General features: G+C 43.0%; 1 protein-coding gene across 2 annotated transcripts in view; it reads left to right on the top strand.

Annotated features, from left to right (window-relative positions):
- Nucleotides 1–3,789: 3,789 nt before the first annotated feature.
- prag1 (PEAK1 related, kinase-activating pseudokinase 1) overlaps nt 3,790–17,081 on the top strand; it is a 29,724-nt gene continuing 16,432 nt past the window's right edge. Inside the window, exons 1-3 of one of the 2 annotated variants that reach the window (XM_079846868.1) lie at nt 3,790–3,962; nt 12,209–12,311; nt 12,398–12,572. In XM_079846868.1, coding sequence (XP_079702994.1) covers nt 12,253–12,311; nt 12,398–12,572 — 234 coding nt within the window. In that variant the 5' untranslated portion in view covers nt 3,790–3,962; nt 12,209–12,252. Of the gene's footprint in view, nt 3,963–12,208; nt 12,573–17,081 lie in introns of those variants that run through there. The other variant, XM_079846867.1, reaches the window with a different exon arrangement.

Raw genomic sequence — 17,081 nt, 5'->3', positions numbered from 1 at the left:
CAGTGAAGCCGGAGAGTGGAAGCGCTCTGAAGCGCTGGTCTCAGATCAGCCGATGTTCCCGCACAGTGAAGCCGGAGAGGGAAGCGCTCTGAAGCGCTGGTCTCAGATCAGTCGATGTTCTCGCACAGTGAAGCCGGAGAGTGGAAGCGTTCTGAAGCGCTGGTCTCAGATCAGCCGATGTTCCCGCACAGTGAAGCCGGAGAGTGGAAGCGCTCTGAAGCGCTGGTCTCAGATCAGTCAATGTTCTCGCACAGTGAAGCCGGAGAGTGGAAGCGCTCTGAAGCGCTGGTCTCAGATCAGCCGATGTTCTCGTACAGTGAAGCCGGAGAGTGGAAGCGTTCTGAAGCGCTGGTCTCAGATCAGCCGATGTTCTCCTACAGTGAAGCCGGAGAGTGGAAGCGTTCTGAAGCGCTGGTCTCAGATCAGGCGATGTTCTCCTACAGTGAAGCCGGAGAGTGGAAGCGTTCTGAAGCGCTGGTCTCAGATCAGTCGATGTTCTCGCACAGTGAAGCCGGAGAGTGGAAGCGTTCTGAAGCGCTGGTCTCAGATCAGCCGATGTTCCCGCACAGTGAAGCCGGAGAGTGGAAGCGCTCTGAAGCGCTGGTCTCAGATCAGTCAATGTTCTCGCACAGTGAAGCCGGAGAGTGGAAGCGCTCTGAAGCGCTGGTCTCAGATCAGCCGATGTTCTCGCACAGTGAAGCCGGAGAGTGGAAGCGTTCTGAAGCGCTGGTCTCAGATCAGCCGATGTTCTCGCACAGTGAAGCCGGAGAGTGGAAGCGTTCTGAAGCGCTGGTCTCAGATCAGTCGATGTTCTCGCACAGTGAAGCCGGAGAGTGGAAGCGTTCTGAAGCGCTGGTCTCAGATCAGCCGATGTTCTCGCACAGTGAAGCCGGAGAGTGGAAGCGCTCTGAAGCGCTGGTCTCAGATCAGCCGATGTTCCCGCACAGTGAAGCCGGAGAGTGGAAGCGCTCTGAAGCGCTGGTCTCAGATCAGCCGATGTTCTCCTACAGTGAAGCCGGAGAGTGGAAGCGTTCTGAAGCGCTGGTCTCAGATCAGCCGATGTTCTCGTACAGTGAAGCCGGAGAGTGGAAGCGTTCTGAAGCGCTGGTCTCAGATCAGTCGATGTTCTCGCACAGTGAAGCCGGAGAGTGGAAGCGTTCTGAAGCGCTGGTCTCAGATCAGCCGATGTTCTCGTACAGTGAAGCCGGAGAGTGGAAGCGTTCTGAAGCGCTGGTCTCAGATCAGCCGATGTTCCCGCACAGTGAAGCCGGAGAGTGGAAGCGCTCTGAAGCGCTGGTCTCAGATCAGCCGATGTTCTCCTACAGTGAAGCCGGAGAGTGGAAGCGTTCTGAAGCGCTGGTCTCAGATCAGTCGATGTTCTCGCACAGTGAAGCCGGAGAGTGGAAGCGCTCTGAAGCGCTGGTCTCAGATCAGCCGATGTTCTCGCACAGTGAAGCCGGAGAGTGGAAGCGTTCTGAAGCGCTGGTCTCAGATCAGCCGATGTTATCGTACAGTGAAGCCGGAGAGTGGAAGCGTTCTGAAGCGCTGGTCTCAGATCAGCCGATGTTATCGTACAGTGAAGCCGGAGAGTGGAAGCGTTCTGAAGCGCTGGTCTCAGATCAGTCGATGTTCTCGCACAGTGAAGCCGGAGAGTGGAAGCGTTCTGAAGCGCTGGTCTCAGATCAGCCGATGTTCTCCTACAGTGAAGCCGGAGAGTGGAAGCGCTCTGAAGCGCTGGTCTCAGATCAGCCGATGTTCTCGCACAGTGAAGCCGGAGAGTGGAAGCGCTCTGAAGCGCTGGTCTCAGATCAGCCGATGTTCTCCTACAGTGAAGCCGGAGAGTGGAAGCGTTCTGAAGCGCTGGTCTCAGATCAGTCGATGTTCTCGCACAGTGAAGCCGGAGAGTGGAAGCGTTCTGAAGCGCTGGTCTCAGATCAGCCGATGTTCTCCTACAGTGAAGCCGGAGAGTGGAAGCGCTCTGAAGCGCTGGTCTCAGATCAGTCGATGTTCTCGCACAGTGAAGCCGGAGAGTGGAAGCGTTCTGAAGCGCTGGTCTCAGATCAGCCGATGTTCTCCTACAGTGAAGCCGGAGAGTGGAAGCGCTCTGAAGCGCTGGTCTCAGATCAGCCGATGTTCTCGCACAGTGAAGCCGGAGAGTGGAAGCGCTCTGAAGCGCTGGTCTCAGATCAGCCGATGTTCTCCTACAGTGAAGCCGGAGAGTGGAAGCGTTCTGAAGCGCTGGTCTCAGATCAGTCGATGTTCTCGCACAGTGAAGCCGGAGAGTGGAAGCGCTCTGAAGCGCTGGTCTCAGATCAGCCGATGTTCTCGCACAGTGAAGCCGGAGAGTGGAAGCGTTCTGAAGCGCTGGTCTCAGATCAGCCGATGTTCTCCTACAGTGAAGCCGGAGAGTGGAAGCGTTCTGAAGCGCTGGTCTCAGATCAGCCGATGTTCTCGCACAGTGAAGCCGGAGAGTGGAAGCGCTCTGAAGCGCTGGTCTCAGATCAGCCGATGTTCTCCTACAGTGAAGCCGGAGAGTGGAAGCGTTCTGAAGCGCTGGTCTCAGATCAGTCGATGTTCTCGCACAGTGAAGCCGGAGAGTGGAAGCGTTCTGAAGCGCTGGTCTCAGATCAGCCGATGTTCTCGTACAGTGAAGCCGGAGAGTGGAAGCGTTCTGAAGCGCTGGTCTCAGATCAGCCGATGTTCTCGTACAGTGAAGCCGGAGAGTGGAAGCGTTCTGAAGCGCTGGTCTCAGATGAAGATGTTGTGTTGTGTACAGTTGTGTTGTGTGTTGTTTTGTGTTCTGTTGTGTTGTGTTGTGTTGTGTTGTGTTCTGTTGTGTTGTGTTCTGTTGTGTGTTGTTTTGTGTACAGTTGTGTTGTGTTGTATTGTGTTTGTGTTGTGTACTGTTCTGTTCTGTTGTGTTGTGTTGTGGTTCTTGATTCCCAGAGTTCCTCGGTTTGTTGATTAGCTTCTGTTTACCTGTCTCTCATTAATGATCTCATTAGTTCCGTGTGTTTAAACTCTGAGTTCTGCTTCTGTTCTCGTCAGCGTAACGTTTAGTTGTTTCTCTCTGAGAGAGAGAGAGAAAGAGAGTGTGTGTGTGTGTGTGTGAGAGAGAGAGAAAGAGAGAGTGTGTGTGTGTGTGTGTGTGTGTGTGAGAGAGAGAGTGTGTTCATGCCATGACAAGTTCTCCTGCTTCCATCTCTGTGAACAGGGAATGACAGGAATTTTTTACTGAAACTCTGGGATGTGAGAAATGTTGACATTGAACGTGGAAGTATTGATTATATCCGGCGTCTCAAGCTGATCGATCACGGTATTGATCACAGATCCTGCTGGAACACTAATGCCTTTACAATCAAACAATTACAACATCAACAGCACAATACTGCTGCTTTTAACCACACACACATACACACACACACACACACACACACACACACACACACACACACACACACACACACGTGCATTTTCTAACCTGTCTGTCTGATGTGATGTGACTAGTGTAGACATACACCACTGGACTGACTGACAGGTGAGTGTTTAATTCTTATTGGATGGGTGTGTGTGTGTGTGTGTTGCATGTCTAAATTAAAATAAAATGGTCTTTAAAAAAAGATGAATATATAGAGAGAGATATGTATGTGTTGCACGTGTTGTGTGTGTGTGTGAGAGAGAGAGAGTGTGAGTGTGTGTGTGTGTGTGTGTGTGTGTGTGTGTGTGTGAGAGAGAGAGAGAGAGAGAGGGAGGCTCCGCCCCCTATGCAGGAGTTTCGTCGCGTTGCTTCAGTCTGATCAGATCATAGTCACGCACTGTCTCTCTCTCTTTCTCTCTCTCTCTCTCTCACACACACACTCTCTCTCTCTGTGAATGAACACACACACACACGCGCGTGTCTTCTGTGAGGATCTAGTTGCTCAGATGTGTCTCAGTCTCTGCTGTCTGCTGGTCCACTGCAGGTGAGTTAGCGATCTGTTCTGTCACGCGTGGTTCTAGATCCATAATAAACCAGAACGCATCTTTGATCTGGATCCGCAGAACCGGATTAAGATTCAGATCGATTCCAAACGGACGCGCGCATCTGGTTTATGATGTTGATTTCAGATTCATTCATTCATTCAATGATGTGAACGTGGATTTGACTCAAAGCGGACACCGTATGGACTCGCCCTGTAACGCGTGTTTATGATGGTCTAACGTGTTTCTGAACGCGCGTGCGACGCGATGTAACGCGCGCACTTGTGTTGTTGATTGACATTCCAATTTCCGTAGCGTGTAAACAGATGTGAACTTGTTTCCGACACGGAATTAAAAATAAAAATGTAATTGCTACTTTTTAAATCTCACAATCAATTAGTGTGACATTTTCTCGCAGCTGACTTTTCTAAAGTCCAAATTCCGAGATATACAATCGCAATATTGAATTAAATTATGCAGAAAAAGAAAAAATTATAATCCGTGGCGAAAACAACCTTCCATAGAATTTGATTGTGTAATCTGATAATCAATTTACCATGGTAATTATAGTTTCTACCATGCAATATTTGCTATTGTTATTATGATTGTGAGCTTGACTGGATCTTCGACCGAGATTCAGATTCTCCGTCTGTTTTTGTTTGTTTGTTTATTGTTTTCTGGTTATACAACCACATGTTCTCAACACTTACTTTATAACTTTGGTAGTCACCATGGTAAATTAATTCTGGAAGAGTTCTGATGTAAAGTTAAGTTATGTTTGACTCTTTTAAATCTCTGGATTCATGCTGAACTAGTCTGAACCAAACTCACCTGCTCCTCGCATGTTTATGAAACACATTTGTCTGATTTGATTATGAGTTTAACACACTCCTCCGTGTTTGATCTGCTCGACAGTGAATGTGAGTCAGTGTTCAGGTGTGTTTGACACTCAGGAAGAGTGTGAGGTTCTCGTCGGCGTTCCCTTCCCCCTGCTCAGCATCTGAAGGCCAAAACACTCATTGTTCACAAGTGTTTTCAGCAGCTGTGGGAACAAAGAGCTTCTCCTTCTCCTGTTGTGTCTTGGGTTTTGACTTGTCAAACTTGTTGCCAGTGAGTCTAACGGCGCGACTCGACCCACATTCCCCTCGACACTCGACCTGCCCTGAGCAAACCCTGAGCAAACACTGAGCAAACCCTGAGCAAACACTTAACCTGCGTCCGACTCTTTACCAGGCTTTACGTGTCATTAAACTTCTGCTAGTCGAAGATTAAGAGCTGATTCTGGATCATCTGGAGTATAAATGGCTGATATATGGAATATTCATGATATATTTTTTTGCTGCTGATGTAAAACTAAGCAACATTTGATCCTCTCTTTATTTAGATATTTAGGCCTGGTTTCACAGACAGGGTTTAGATTAAGCCAGGATTAGGCTTTAGATTAACTAGATAAAAAAGTTTGTAGACAAACTTTAAGTTGAACAAAGAGTTTGAAGAAGTTAAGTAGTTTAAAGCTTAAAGTTTCATAGATAGATTAGAAATTATTACCACGATTTATCTCGTTGCTAGCATGGTTTACCACGATTTATCTCGTTGCTAGCTTGATTTAGCATGATTTACCACATTGCTAGCATGATTTACCATGATTTACTACATTGCTAGCATGATTTACCATGATTTACTACATTGCTAGCATGATTTACCACATTGCTAGCATGTTTTATTATGATTTACACATTGCTAGCATGATTTACCACAATTTACCACATTGCTAGTATGATTTACCACATTGCTAGCATGATTTACCACGATTTAACACATTGCTGGCATGATTTACCATGATTTACTACATTGCTAGCATAATTTACATTGCTAACATGATTTACCACGTTGCTAGCATGATTACCATGATTTACCACATTGCTAGCATAATTGTACCACATTGCTAACATGATTTAACACGTTGCTAGCATGATTTACCACGATTTACCACATTGCTGGCATGATTTACCATGTTGCTAACATGATTTACTACATTGCTAGCATGATTTACCTCGTCGCTAGCATAATTTACCACATTGCTAATATGATTTACCATGTTGCTAGCATGATTTACCATGATTTACACGTTGCTAGCATGATTTACCACGTTGCTAGCATGATTTAACATGTTGCTAGCATAATTGACCACGATTTACCACGTAATTTACAAGATTAAATGAGTTTAAGGCGTATTTTAGGATAAGCTTTCAGTTAAAACAGCTCATTTAACTGGGACGAGTTTAAGCCTCATCTGTGAAACATCAAAACATTAGATTAGATAGTTTCTATCAGACTGTTTTCAGTTATGAATCTAGCTCTGCACTTCAACAAAAAAATATCTGTTAAATTTACGGTAAAAAACGGCAGCTGTGGTTGCCAGAAATTTACGGTAAAAAATACAGTAGCAACATTTTAGGTTTTACAGACTCAATATAAATGTACAGTAAAAACTCTTCACTATCCGATATAATGTTAATTTACAGATCTACTGAAGTACTAATATCTGTTTGGTACCATTGTAAAACACTGACAACCACCAATCACAGCGGAGATGAGAGTCACATGATCAACCAAAGCTCCTCACACGCAGCTTTTCCTCTAGAAAGATAATATTAATATATAGCGTAATTCACACAATCATGGTAACTAACACACATGACATTTAAATTTTTGAATAACATTAATGTAACATTGATTAGAAAAACCATGAAGAAACAGTTATTTCAACAAAAATACATCAAATGTGAAGCGTCACAGGGAATTGTGGGAATGTCAATATACAGTTTTTCACTGTAAATTATACAATTTGTTCTTTTTTTAACTTCTGTAAATTTAACGGTATTTTACTCAAATGTACGGTTGGATCTATCACAATTATTCATCGTATATAGTACGGAAACTTTAACCAATTAACAGTTTTTCACCGTAATAATCACGATTTTACAGTATTTTTACAGTATGGTGGTCCATGATGCAACTCTTTAACGTTACAAAATACGCAACAAATTTAACATGCAAATATTTACTCGCTGTAACTCATGAACGCTTCAGTGGTGTCTGCTTTTGATTAAGAAATCTTTCTGAATATTAATTACCCATATGACTCCTCTTTAGACTCTTAATTAAGAAATGAGCTCATCTTGAAGACGAGTGTGGAGTCCGCGAGCGAGTTTGGTCTGCTAGAGTTTGGTCCGCGAGCGAGTTTGGTCCGCGAGCGAGTTTGGTCTGCTAGAGTTTGGTCCGCTAGAGTTTGGTCCGCTAGAGTTTGGTCCGCTAGAGTTTGGCCCGCTAGAGTTTGGTCCGCTAGAGTTTGGTCCGCGAGCGAGTTTGGTCTGCTAGAGTTTGGTCCGCTAGAGTTTGGCCCGCTAGAGTTTGGTCCGCTAGAGTTTGGTCCGCTAGAGTTTGGTCCGCTAGAGTTTGGCCCGCTAGAGTTTGGTCCGCTAGAGTTTGGCCCGCTAGCGTTTGGCCCGCTAGCGTTTGGTCCGCTAGAGTTTGGTCCGCTAGAGTTTGGTCCGCTAGAGTTTGGTCCGCTAGAGTTTGGTCCGCTAGAGTTTGGTCCGCGAGCGAGTTTGGTCCGCGAGCGAGTTTGGTCCTCTAGAGTTTGGTCCGCTAGAGTTTGGCCCGCTAGAGTTTGGCCCGCTAGAGTTTGGCCCGCTAGAGTTTGGCCCGCTAGAGTTTGGCCCGCTAGAGTTTGGTCCGCTAGAGTTTGGCCCGCTAGAGTTTGGTCCGCTAGAGTTTGGCCCGCTAGAGTTTGGTCCGCTAGAGTTTGGCCCGCTAGAGTTTGGTCCGCTAGAGTTTGGTCCGCTAGAGTTTGGTCCGCTAGAGTTTGGCCCGCTAGAGTTTGGTCCGCTAGAGTTTGGCCCGCTAGAGTTTGGCCCGCTAGAGTTTGGCCCGCTAGAGTTTGGCCCGCTAGAGTTTGGTCCGCTAGAGTTTGGTCCGCTAGAGTTTGGCCCGCTAGAGTTTGGCCCGCTAGCGTTTGGCCCGCTAGCGTTTGGCCCGCTAGCGTTTGGCCCGCTAGCGTTTGGCCCGCTAGAGTTTGGCCCGCTAGAGTTTGGCCCGCTAGCGTTTGGTCCGCTAGAGTTTCGTCCGCGAGCGAGTTTGGTCCGCTAGAGTTTGGCCCGCTAGAGTTTGGCCCGCTAGAGTTTGGCCCGCTAGAGTTTGGTCCGCTAGAGTTTGGTCCGCTAGAGTTTGGCCCGCTAGAGTTTGGCCCGCTAGAGTTTGGTCCGCTAGAGTTTGGCCCGCTAGAGTTTGGCCCGCTAGAGTTTGGCCCGCTAGAGTTTGGTCCGCTAGAGTTTGGTCCGCTAGAGTTTGGCCCGCTAGAGTTTGGCCCGCTAGAGTTTGGTCCGCTAGAGTTTGGCCCGCTAGAGTTTGGCCCGCTAGAGTTTGGCCCGCTAGAGTTTGGTCTGCTAGAGTTTCGTCCGCGAGCGAGTTTGGTCCGCTAGAGTTTGGCCCGCTAGAGTTTGGTCCGCTAGAGTTTGGTCCGCTAGAGTTTGGTCCGCTAGAGTTTGGTCCGCTAGAGTTTGGCCCGCTAGAGTTTGGTCCGCTAGAGTTTGGCCCGCTAGAGTTTGGCCCGCTAGAGTTTGGTCTGCTAGAGTTTCGTCCGCGAGCGAGTTTCGTCCGCTAGAGTTTGGTCCGCTAGAGTTTGGCCCGCTAGAGTTTGGCCCGCTAGAGTTTGGTCCGCTAGAGTTTGGCCCGCTAGAGTTTGGTCCGCTAGAGTTTGGTCTGCTAGAGTTTCGTCCGCGAGCGAGTTTGGTCCGCTAGAGTTTGGCCCGCTAGAGTTTGGCCCGCTAGAGTTTGGTCCGCTAGAGTTTGGTCCGCTAGAGTTTGGTCCGCTAGAGTTTGGCCCGCTAGAGTTTGGCCCGCTAGAGTTTGGTCCGCTAGAGTTTGGCCCGCTAGAGTTTGGCCCGCTAGAGTTTCGTCCGCGAGCGAGTTTGGTCCGCTAGAGTTTGGTCTGCTAGCGTCTCTGCACGAGGACTCGCTCTGCAGGATCTGTTGCAGACGCAGTTGCTGAGAGTATTTAAAGACAGCGCTGGTTAAAACAGGAAATAATGTGCGGTTTAAAATAACACTGGTGAAGCTCTGAGCATCTGATCTCACACACACACACACACCTCAGCTTTTCCATGTTTCTCTCTGGGAGAGTTTAGTCTCAGGTAATGATTCATTTTCCTTTGGAAATAATGGAGATTGTCGGCCATAAAGATGATTCTTTAAGAGAGTCATTTCCAGAGTCATCGTCACTCTTTCCATGACTTAAAGAGGATCTATCATGTTTTCATCTGTGTTCAGTGTGTACTGTTCCTGTTTGATCATGAAGAAGCTCCAGCTCTTCTCTATATCAGTGTCAGTGTTCCTGAACTCCATTAGTCTGGAGTTTCTTCCGGGAACGAACACGTCACAATATTCCTCATTATAATAATTAATGCGCAGAATAAAGGGGCGGGGCCTCGTTAAATTAGTTAGTAGTGTGTTAAACTGGCGGTTATGGAAAGGGGCGGGACATTTCCCAAACACACTCGACCAATCACAGCACACTGCTCCAGCCGACCAATCAGAGCACAGTGTGCTTTCAGGAGGAGGGGCTTCATAGAGACAGGAAGTAAACAGAGCGTTACTGACAGACTGGGAAGAGAGGAGCCGCAACAATGGAGAATATGAGGAAAATAATCAACATTCAAGCAGGAAAACCTGTTCTAGTAGAGCCTGAGACAACATCAAGCGTAATATGGCCTCTTTAAAAATCTGCAGGGTCTCCAGACAGTGCAAACACGTCTGTCCGCGTGAGCTTTCGCACTGGCGCTCGTGTCAGGTGTGCGATGAGGCGCGGTAACGCTGTTGTGGTGTAAAGCTCACCGTGGTGCGAATCTCCCCTCACATTCCACACATTCCTCACATTCCGACGTGAGAACACATTCCGGAGGCGAGTTGAAGAACAGAAGAGCCTCTAATTCTGGTGGCCTGGGAAAGCGGCGTTAGAGATGGACGAGGTCAACGACCTATTGACCTTCAGGCTATTGCTGTTCAATCAGGAGCAAAACCTGTAAAGAACAAGCTACAATCCACATGTACACAGGTTTAGGATTGATTATATGAAATATTCACTATATATATATATATATTATATATATATAGATATAGATATATCAGTCAAACCAAAAACTATTCAGACACCAGATATTGTTTCACTAGTGTGATCAGGACACTATAGTTCATTAGTGTAAGTGAGGAGAGCAAAATAAATTAAACTGTGACATTATACCCAAATATTCTTCATACAGCGACTACCAGTGAAACTTTGGGACAAAAATGATTCGGACACTTTGAGCTGATCATGTTTTGCTGAAGTGTGTTTTCTTTAATTGCTAATGCTCTTTTTACACACAGACTGAACACAATGAAGCATTGCTTGGTGATTGGTTGAGCTAAACTGGTATTATCTAATTGTGTAGTTAAATTTAACAGCTGACAGATATTCAACATCATTCATGTGTGAGACAGTCTAACAGAAGGACGGACAAAACCAGTCAAATATCAACTGAGTTCTGCTCATATTTTATTACCATTTTCTAAACTATAGCGAATAAACTGTGATAATGTGAGAAATGTTGAAGGAGTCTGAATAAATTTAGGTTTGACTGTATAGTATATGTATATGAAATAATTTGCTGTTATGTCATTACTAAGAGTTTAAGAAGTCATTAGACCATTAAAACCATTTCAGACTAGAGGAGAGAGTTGTCACACACTTCCACACATTCCAGAATGACGAAACTCAGTGCATTTACTAGTTTCCATATCAACACTATTGAGCAAAAATTGCGCCAAAATTAAGAAATCATTGGAAGATTGTAAATTTCTTACTTATGTTCATTTTTCATCTCTGTTTTTTGTGTTTATTTAAAATTAGACAAATCTGATATTATTTTAATCTTATATCTGTTATTTAAAAGTTGATATGGTTCTTTAATGCTGATCTAACAGCAGAAACACTCGCAGTGTTTAAACCCCAGTTGCTCAGGCGGGGCATGTTGTCACACTGCATTACAATGAGCCGCTATTAGAACTATGATATTATATTCTATACTTTTATGAATTCTATTGAGAAACCATGAGAAAAGGTGAATAAAGACTGAGACTCAATGTTCAGAAATGATATATTATAATTATGTTTTGAACTATGCTGTATCGCTGTGTTTTAGCAGTGTTGTAAAAAAAAACAATTATAAAAAAAAGTTAATAATTGTATTTTATTGGGAAAATATTTTAGTTTGTCTTGTATATTTTTTATTAGATCAGATAGCATTTTAATCTGTCATATGGTCATGTCACAATGTACCCCTCATATGGGGCATGTTGTCACATTTCACTTCCATTCTTTCAGGGTAAATCAAGAAAAAAGTGTATACTGTATTAATTAAACAAAACCACACAGTTGTACTAGACATGGGAAAAAATAAATACTCTGAACCCTAAGTAGGTTTGAAAAAAAAAGCACAAAAAGCGTTAGGTATATATATATATGATCAACATTGAATTATTTGTTTTTAAATGTTTGGTCCAACCATTTGTCCTCATGTTTGGCCTGAATTAGTTTGGTGATGAGTTTATTATTCAGGCTGTGGTTGAGTTTGTGTGATGCGTGAAGTCTAACCACAGGAGAGCTTTCTATAAAGGCAGGGACGAGGAACGGGAGGAGAGGATTTGCACCTTTTGTTTTTCACTAGCAAGCGTGAAGTACTTTCATCTGATCATTTAGACCAAAGTCTCTTACACAAGTGCATTTCCCCGTCAAAACACGCTTTAAATGAGCAAAGGCTTTAAATGAGGGGTGGCAAACATATAAACCAGCTTTCCTTCAAAATCATCGGAACGTTTATCGGTTACACTTTAAGGTGTCATTGTTACAGTGTAATTATATATTTAAGTACTGAGTAATATTAAGTAACTACATTAACTACGGCGTTATAAATATATGAACTAAATTAATAACTTTTTTACAACAGAAATGAACCATCACTGAACTGACTTCAGTGAACTGAAGCTGGACTGTGACGCTATTTTCTTCTGGAAACAAACTTCGTTGCATTATTATCCTGTTATCTCTGTAAAGCTGCTTTGATATAATCTGTATTGTAAAAAGCGCTGTATAAATAAAGGTGACTTGGCTGTAAAATAAAGTGTAACTATTTTCTCTTGTGTTTTCCAGGTTTGGAGGCTGCTGATATCCTGAGCCGGTCTGTTCCTCAGACTATGAGCGACCTGTCTCGGCCGGTTCCGCCCAGTCGAGTCCGATCAGACGGCATCTCGAGGTGTGTGTTAAGATGTCTGCGTGTGGAGAGTTTGCAGAACACGTGTGGAAACCAGGCTCGTGTAAGAACTGCTTCCATCCTCGCAGCGCCCACCGACAGACTGGACCAGAACGAGCGCGAACGAGTGTGATCGGGGACGACGAGGATGGGGTGACGTCCCTCTCTCCGTATAGCAAACCCACCATCGCTGTCAGACCCACCATGATGAACATCGACGTCACAGCGGAGATCAAGACGGACATCAACATGAACACAGAACAGGTGACTGAGTTACTCTGAGTTACATTGAGTTACTCTGAACTACACTGAATTACACTGAGTTACTCCGAGTTAATCTGAGTTACACTGAATTACTCTGAACTACACTGAACTACACTGAGTTACTCTGAGTTACTCTGAGTTACATTGAGTTACTCTGAACTACACTGAACTACACTGAGTTACACTGAGTTAATCTGAGTTACATTGAGTTACTCTGAACTACACTGAATTACACTGAGTTACTCCGAGTTAATCTGAGTTACACTGAATTACACTGAACTACTCTGAGTTACACTGAGTTACTCTGAGTTACACTGAGTTACTCTGAGTTACACTGAACTACACTGAGTTACTCTGAGTTACACTGAACTACACTGAGTTACACTGAACTACATTGAGTTACACTGAACTACACTGAGTTACACTGAGTTACTCTGAGTTACACTGAACTACTCTGTTACACTGACTTACACTGAGTTACAGAGTTACACTGAACTACACTGAGTTACTCTGAGTTACACTGAACTACACTGAGTTACACTGACTTACACTGAGTTACAGAGTTACACTGAGTTACTCTGAGTTACACTGAACTACTCTGTTACACTGACTTACACTGAGTTACACTGAGTTACACTGAGTTATTCTGAGTTACACTGACTTACACTGAGTTACAGAGTTACACTGAGTTACAGAGTTACACTGAGTTATTCTGAGTTACACTGAACTACTCTGAGTTACTCTGAGTTACACTGAACTACTCTGAGTTACACTGAGTTACTCTGAGTTACACTGAGTTACACTGAGTTACTCTGAGTTACACTGAACTACACTGAGTTACACTGACTTACACTGAGTTACAGAGTTACACTGAGTTACTCTGAGTTACACTGAACTACTCTGTTACACTGAGTTACTCTGAGTTACACAGAGTTACACTGAGTTATTCTGAGTTACACTGAACTACTCTGAGTTACACTGAGTTACAGAGTTACACTGAGTTACAGAGTTACACTGAGTTATTCTGAGTTACACTGAACTACTCTGAGTTACACTGAGTTACTCTGAGTTACACAGAGTTACACTGAGTTATTCTGAGTTACACTGAACTACTCTGAGTTACACTGAGTTACTCTGAGTTACACTGAGTTACACTGAGTTACTCTGAGTTACACTGAACTACTCTGTTACACTGACTTACACTGAGTTACAGAGTTACACTGAACTACACTGAGTTACACTGAGTTACACTGAGTTACTCTGAGTTACACTGAACTACACTGAGTTACACTGAGTTACTCTGAGTTACACTGAGTTACACTGAGTTACACTGAGTTACACTGAACTACACTGAGTTACACTGAGTTACTCTGAGTTACACTGAACTACTCTGTTACACTGACTTACACTGAGTTACAGAGTTACACTGAACTACACTGAGTTACACTGAGTTACTCTGAGTTACACTGAGTTACACTGAGTTACACTGAACTACACTGAGTTACTCTGAGTTACACTGAACTACTCTGTTACACTGACTTACACTGAGTTACAGAGTTACACTGAACTACACTGAGTTACACTGAGTTACTCTGAGTTACACTGAACTACACTGAGTTACACTGAGTTACACTGAACTACACTGAGTTACACTGAGTTACTCTGAGTTACACTGAGTTACACTGAGTTACACTGAACTACACTGAGTTACACTGAGTTACACTGAATTACTCTGAGTTACACTGAGTTACACTGAACTACACTGAGTTACACTGAGTTACACTGAACTACACTGAGTTACTCTGAGTTACTCTGAGTTACACTGAACTACACTGAGTTACACTGAACTACACTGAGTTACTCTGAGTTACTCTGAGTTACTCTGAGTTACTCTGAGTTACTCTGAGTTACACTGAGTTACTCTGAGTTACACTGAGTTACTCTGACTTACTCTGAGTTACACTGAGTTACACTGAACTACACTGAGTTACACTGAGTTACACTGAACTACACTGAGTTACACTGAGTTACACTGAATTACTCTGAGTTACACTGAGTTACACTGAACTACACTGAGTTACACTGAGTTACACTGAACTACACTGAGTTACACTGAGTTACACTGAGTTACTCTGAGTTACTCTGAGTTACACTGAACTACACTGAGTTACACTGAACTACACTGAGTTACTCTGAGTTACTCTGAGTTACTCTGAGTTACACTGAGTTACTCTGAGTTACACTGAGTTACTCTGACTTACTCTGAGTTACACTGAGTTACACTGAGTTACACTGACTTACTCTGAGTTACACTGAGTTACACTGAATTACTCTGACTTACTCTGACTTACACTGAGTTACACTGAGTTACACTGAATTGCACTGAACTACACTGAGTTACACTGAGTTACTCTGAACTCCCTCTGGTGATCTTCGCGTGTCGGTCAGAAATGACCGGATTTTATTTTTATTTCAATTAAATGAATGTACTATATTTTAGTTTGATATTTTATATTTTTAGGGGATTTTATAGTACTAAAATATATTTACGCTGTATTTATTATTCACTTTTTGAGCATAGACCTGAAAATTACATTTCCAACTTAAACTGTGGTAAATCTTGAACACTTTAGAGCGACAGACTGAAGTTTGATATCTTTTCAAAGTCGACACTTGGCAGATTATTGCTGATGTGAAAAAAAGTTTTTAAAAATGAAATTAAAAAAGTTACAGAATTTTACGTTTATTGTTATTAAAAATGCACAAAAATACTATTATCAATTTTTATATGAAATATATATTTTCAAAAATACATTTGACTCTAAAACTGCAAGAAAATCAAAGCCATAAATCGAAACAATTTGTGCTTCAAATTCGAGGTTGATATCTCAGTAAATGATCTTTCAGTGAGATGTTGTTCGTCTGCAGTACCAAACGCTTCCACTAGAGGAACTTCGTCTCATTCATTTCCAATGCGCTCATTTTTTACCGTGAGGAGCACAAGTGTGACTATTGTTTACTGGACCATTTGACCTTTTTCAAATCATGTCCATGATTTTTTTTGTGTGTTTACACAGCAACTGCCAAAACCTTTACCAAGTTTTGTACCATTCCGATCAAGTAGACAAAGCGTAAAATCTTTCGGTCAAAAGTGACCTAAGAGCACCAGAGGGTTGAACTCTTATTAGGTGGGTTCAGAGGGGCGGGGCTTAATCACATTCTCCACTACACGGGTGGAGACTGGAATGTCTTTGTGAACGCTAGATAACAGACTGCCATACAGTTTTATGTGTGCTTTACAGGAGGGCATTGATATGAACACATTCAGGCTGTTTAAACAAAGATAATTATTTCACCGCCAAGGGCATTGATTCGTTTCAATAGCGGACTGCACTGCAAACACACACAGACACATTTAGTCACATAAAGGCGTCTGCAGAGTCAAATAAGATGACTAATTGGTTATTTGTACTTGGGTGAATTATTGTCATTATAATCATTGCATTGCCTAGACATGCCTGGGTTCTGCCTGTCAAATGTTGCCACAGTGTTTGTGCTTTGGCGTCATGATCTCAAGGTGGGTTTTTTAATTGGCAATGAATTGATTTACATGCTTTTAGAATAAACCGATGGTTATATATATATATCAAACAAAAGTCATGGGTTTAACCCTTGTGCGACCTTATAGGCATTTGTGTGTTTTTCCGTTTTGTTTTTTTGATAGTTTTGCCTGTGTTAATGCCAACTGTATATATTTTGGCACAGGTGTGTATTTTTATTGGAATTTTAATAATTCACCCCCATTTCCTTTAAAAAATCTATTTTGCACTAGGTACACAAAATTGATCTACTCGGGATATTAAGGACAAAAATGTCCCCATTGAAACCCATTAAAACTGCAATTTTTGATCCCAGGGCCATTTAACTATAAAATGATGCAATCTTTGTTAATATGCTTTCATTCTATTGGCAAGGCTTCAAAATGTAAATATTTACTTTTACCAGATTTTGTACCAATGCCATTTTCTCAGTTTTGGTCTATAAAGCAAATACTCGCTTTATTCCTGTTTTCCACTTCTGCATATTATAGAGTCAATTGCATAAATTATGCAGCTATAATTGTGTATATGTGTGTGTGTGTTAGTATGTATGTCAGAGTGTGGTTTGTATGTGTGTAATAAACAAATTGTGTGCGAGTGTTTGTTTGTGTGCATGTCATACTTGATGGAGAAAAATTCTACTGCAAATCCCAAATCCAGTGTAGTTTTGCTGCATCTAATGGGGAATATCTGTTACTGCATCCAAACAAAATCTTTATAAAAAATGAAATATGAAATATTGTTCATAAATTATTTTCATAAACTTAAAATTGGTTTCACTTTTTAAACTTTTTTTTTTTACTTCAACAATAATCTGCCAAGGGTCTTCTTTAAAAATGGGAGCAAACTTAAGTCTGTGCTCCCAAGCTTCACATTTTTATGACAGACATTTTTGTCCTTTATAATTGTT

This window comes from Squalius cephalus, assembly GCF_949319135.1.
Source record: "Squalius cephalus genome assembly, chromosome: 17".
NCBI lineage: Eukaryota > Metazoa > Chordata > Actinopteri > Cypriniformes > Leuciscidae > Squalius > Squalius cephalus.
This window is presented reverse-complemented; position numbering and strand designations above follow the sequence as displayed.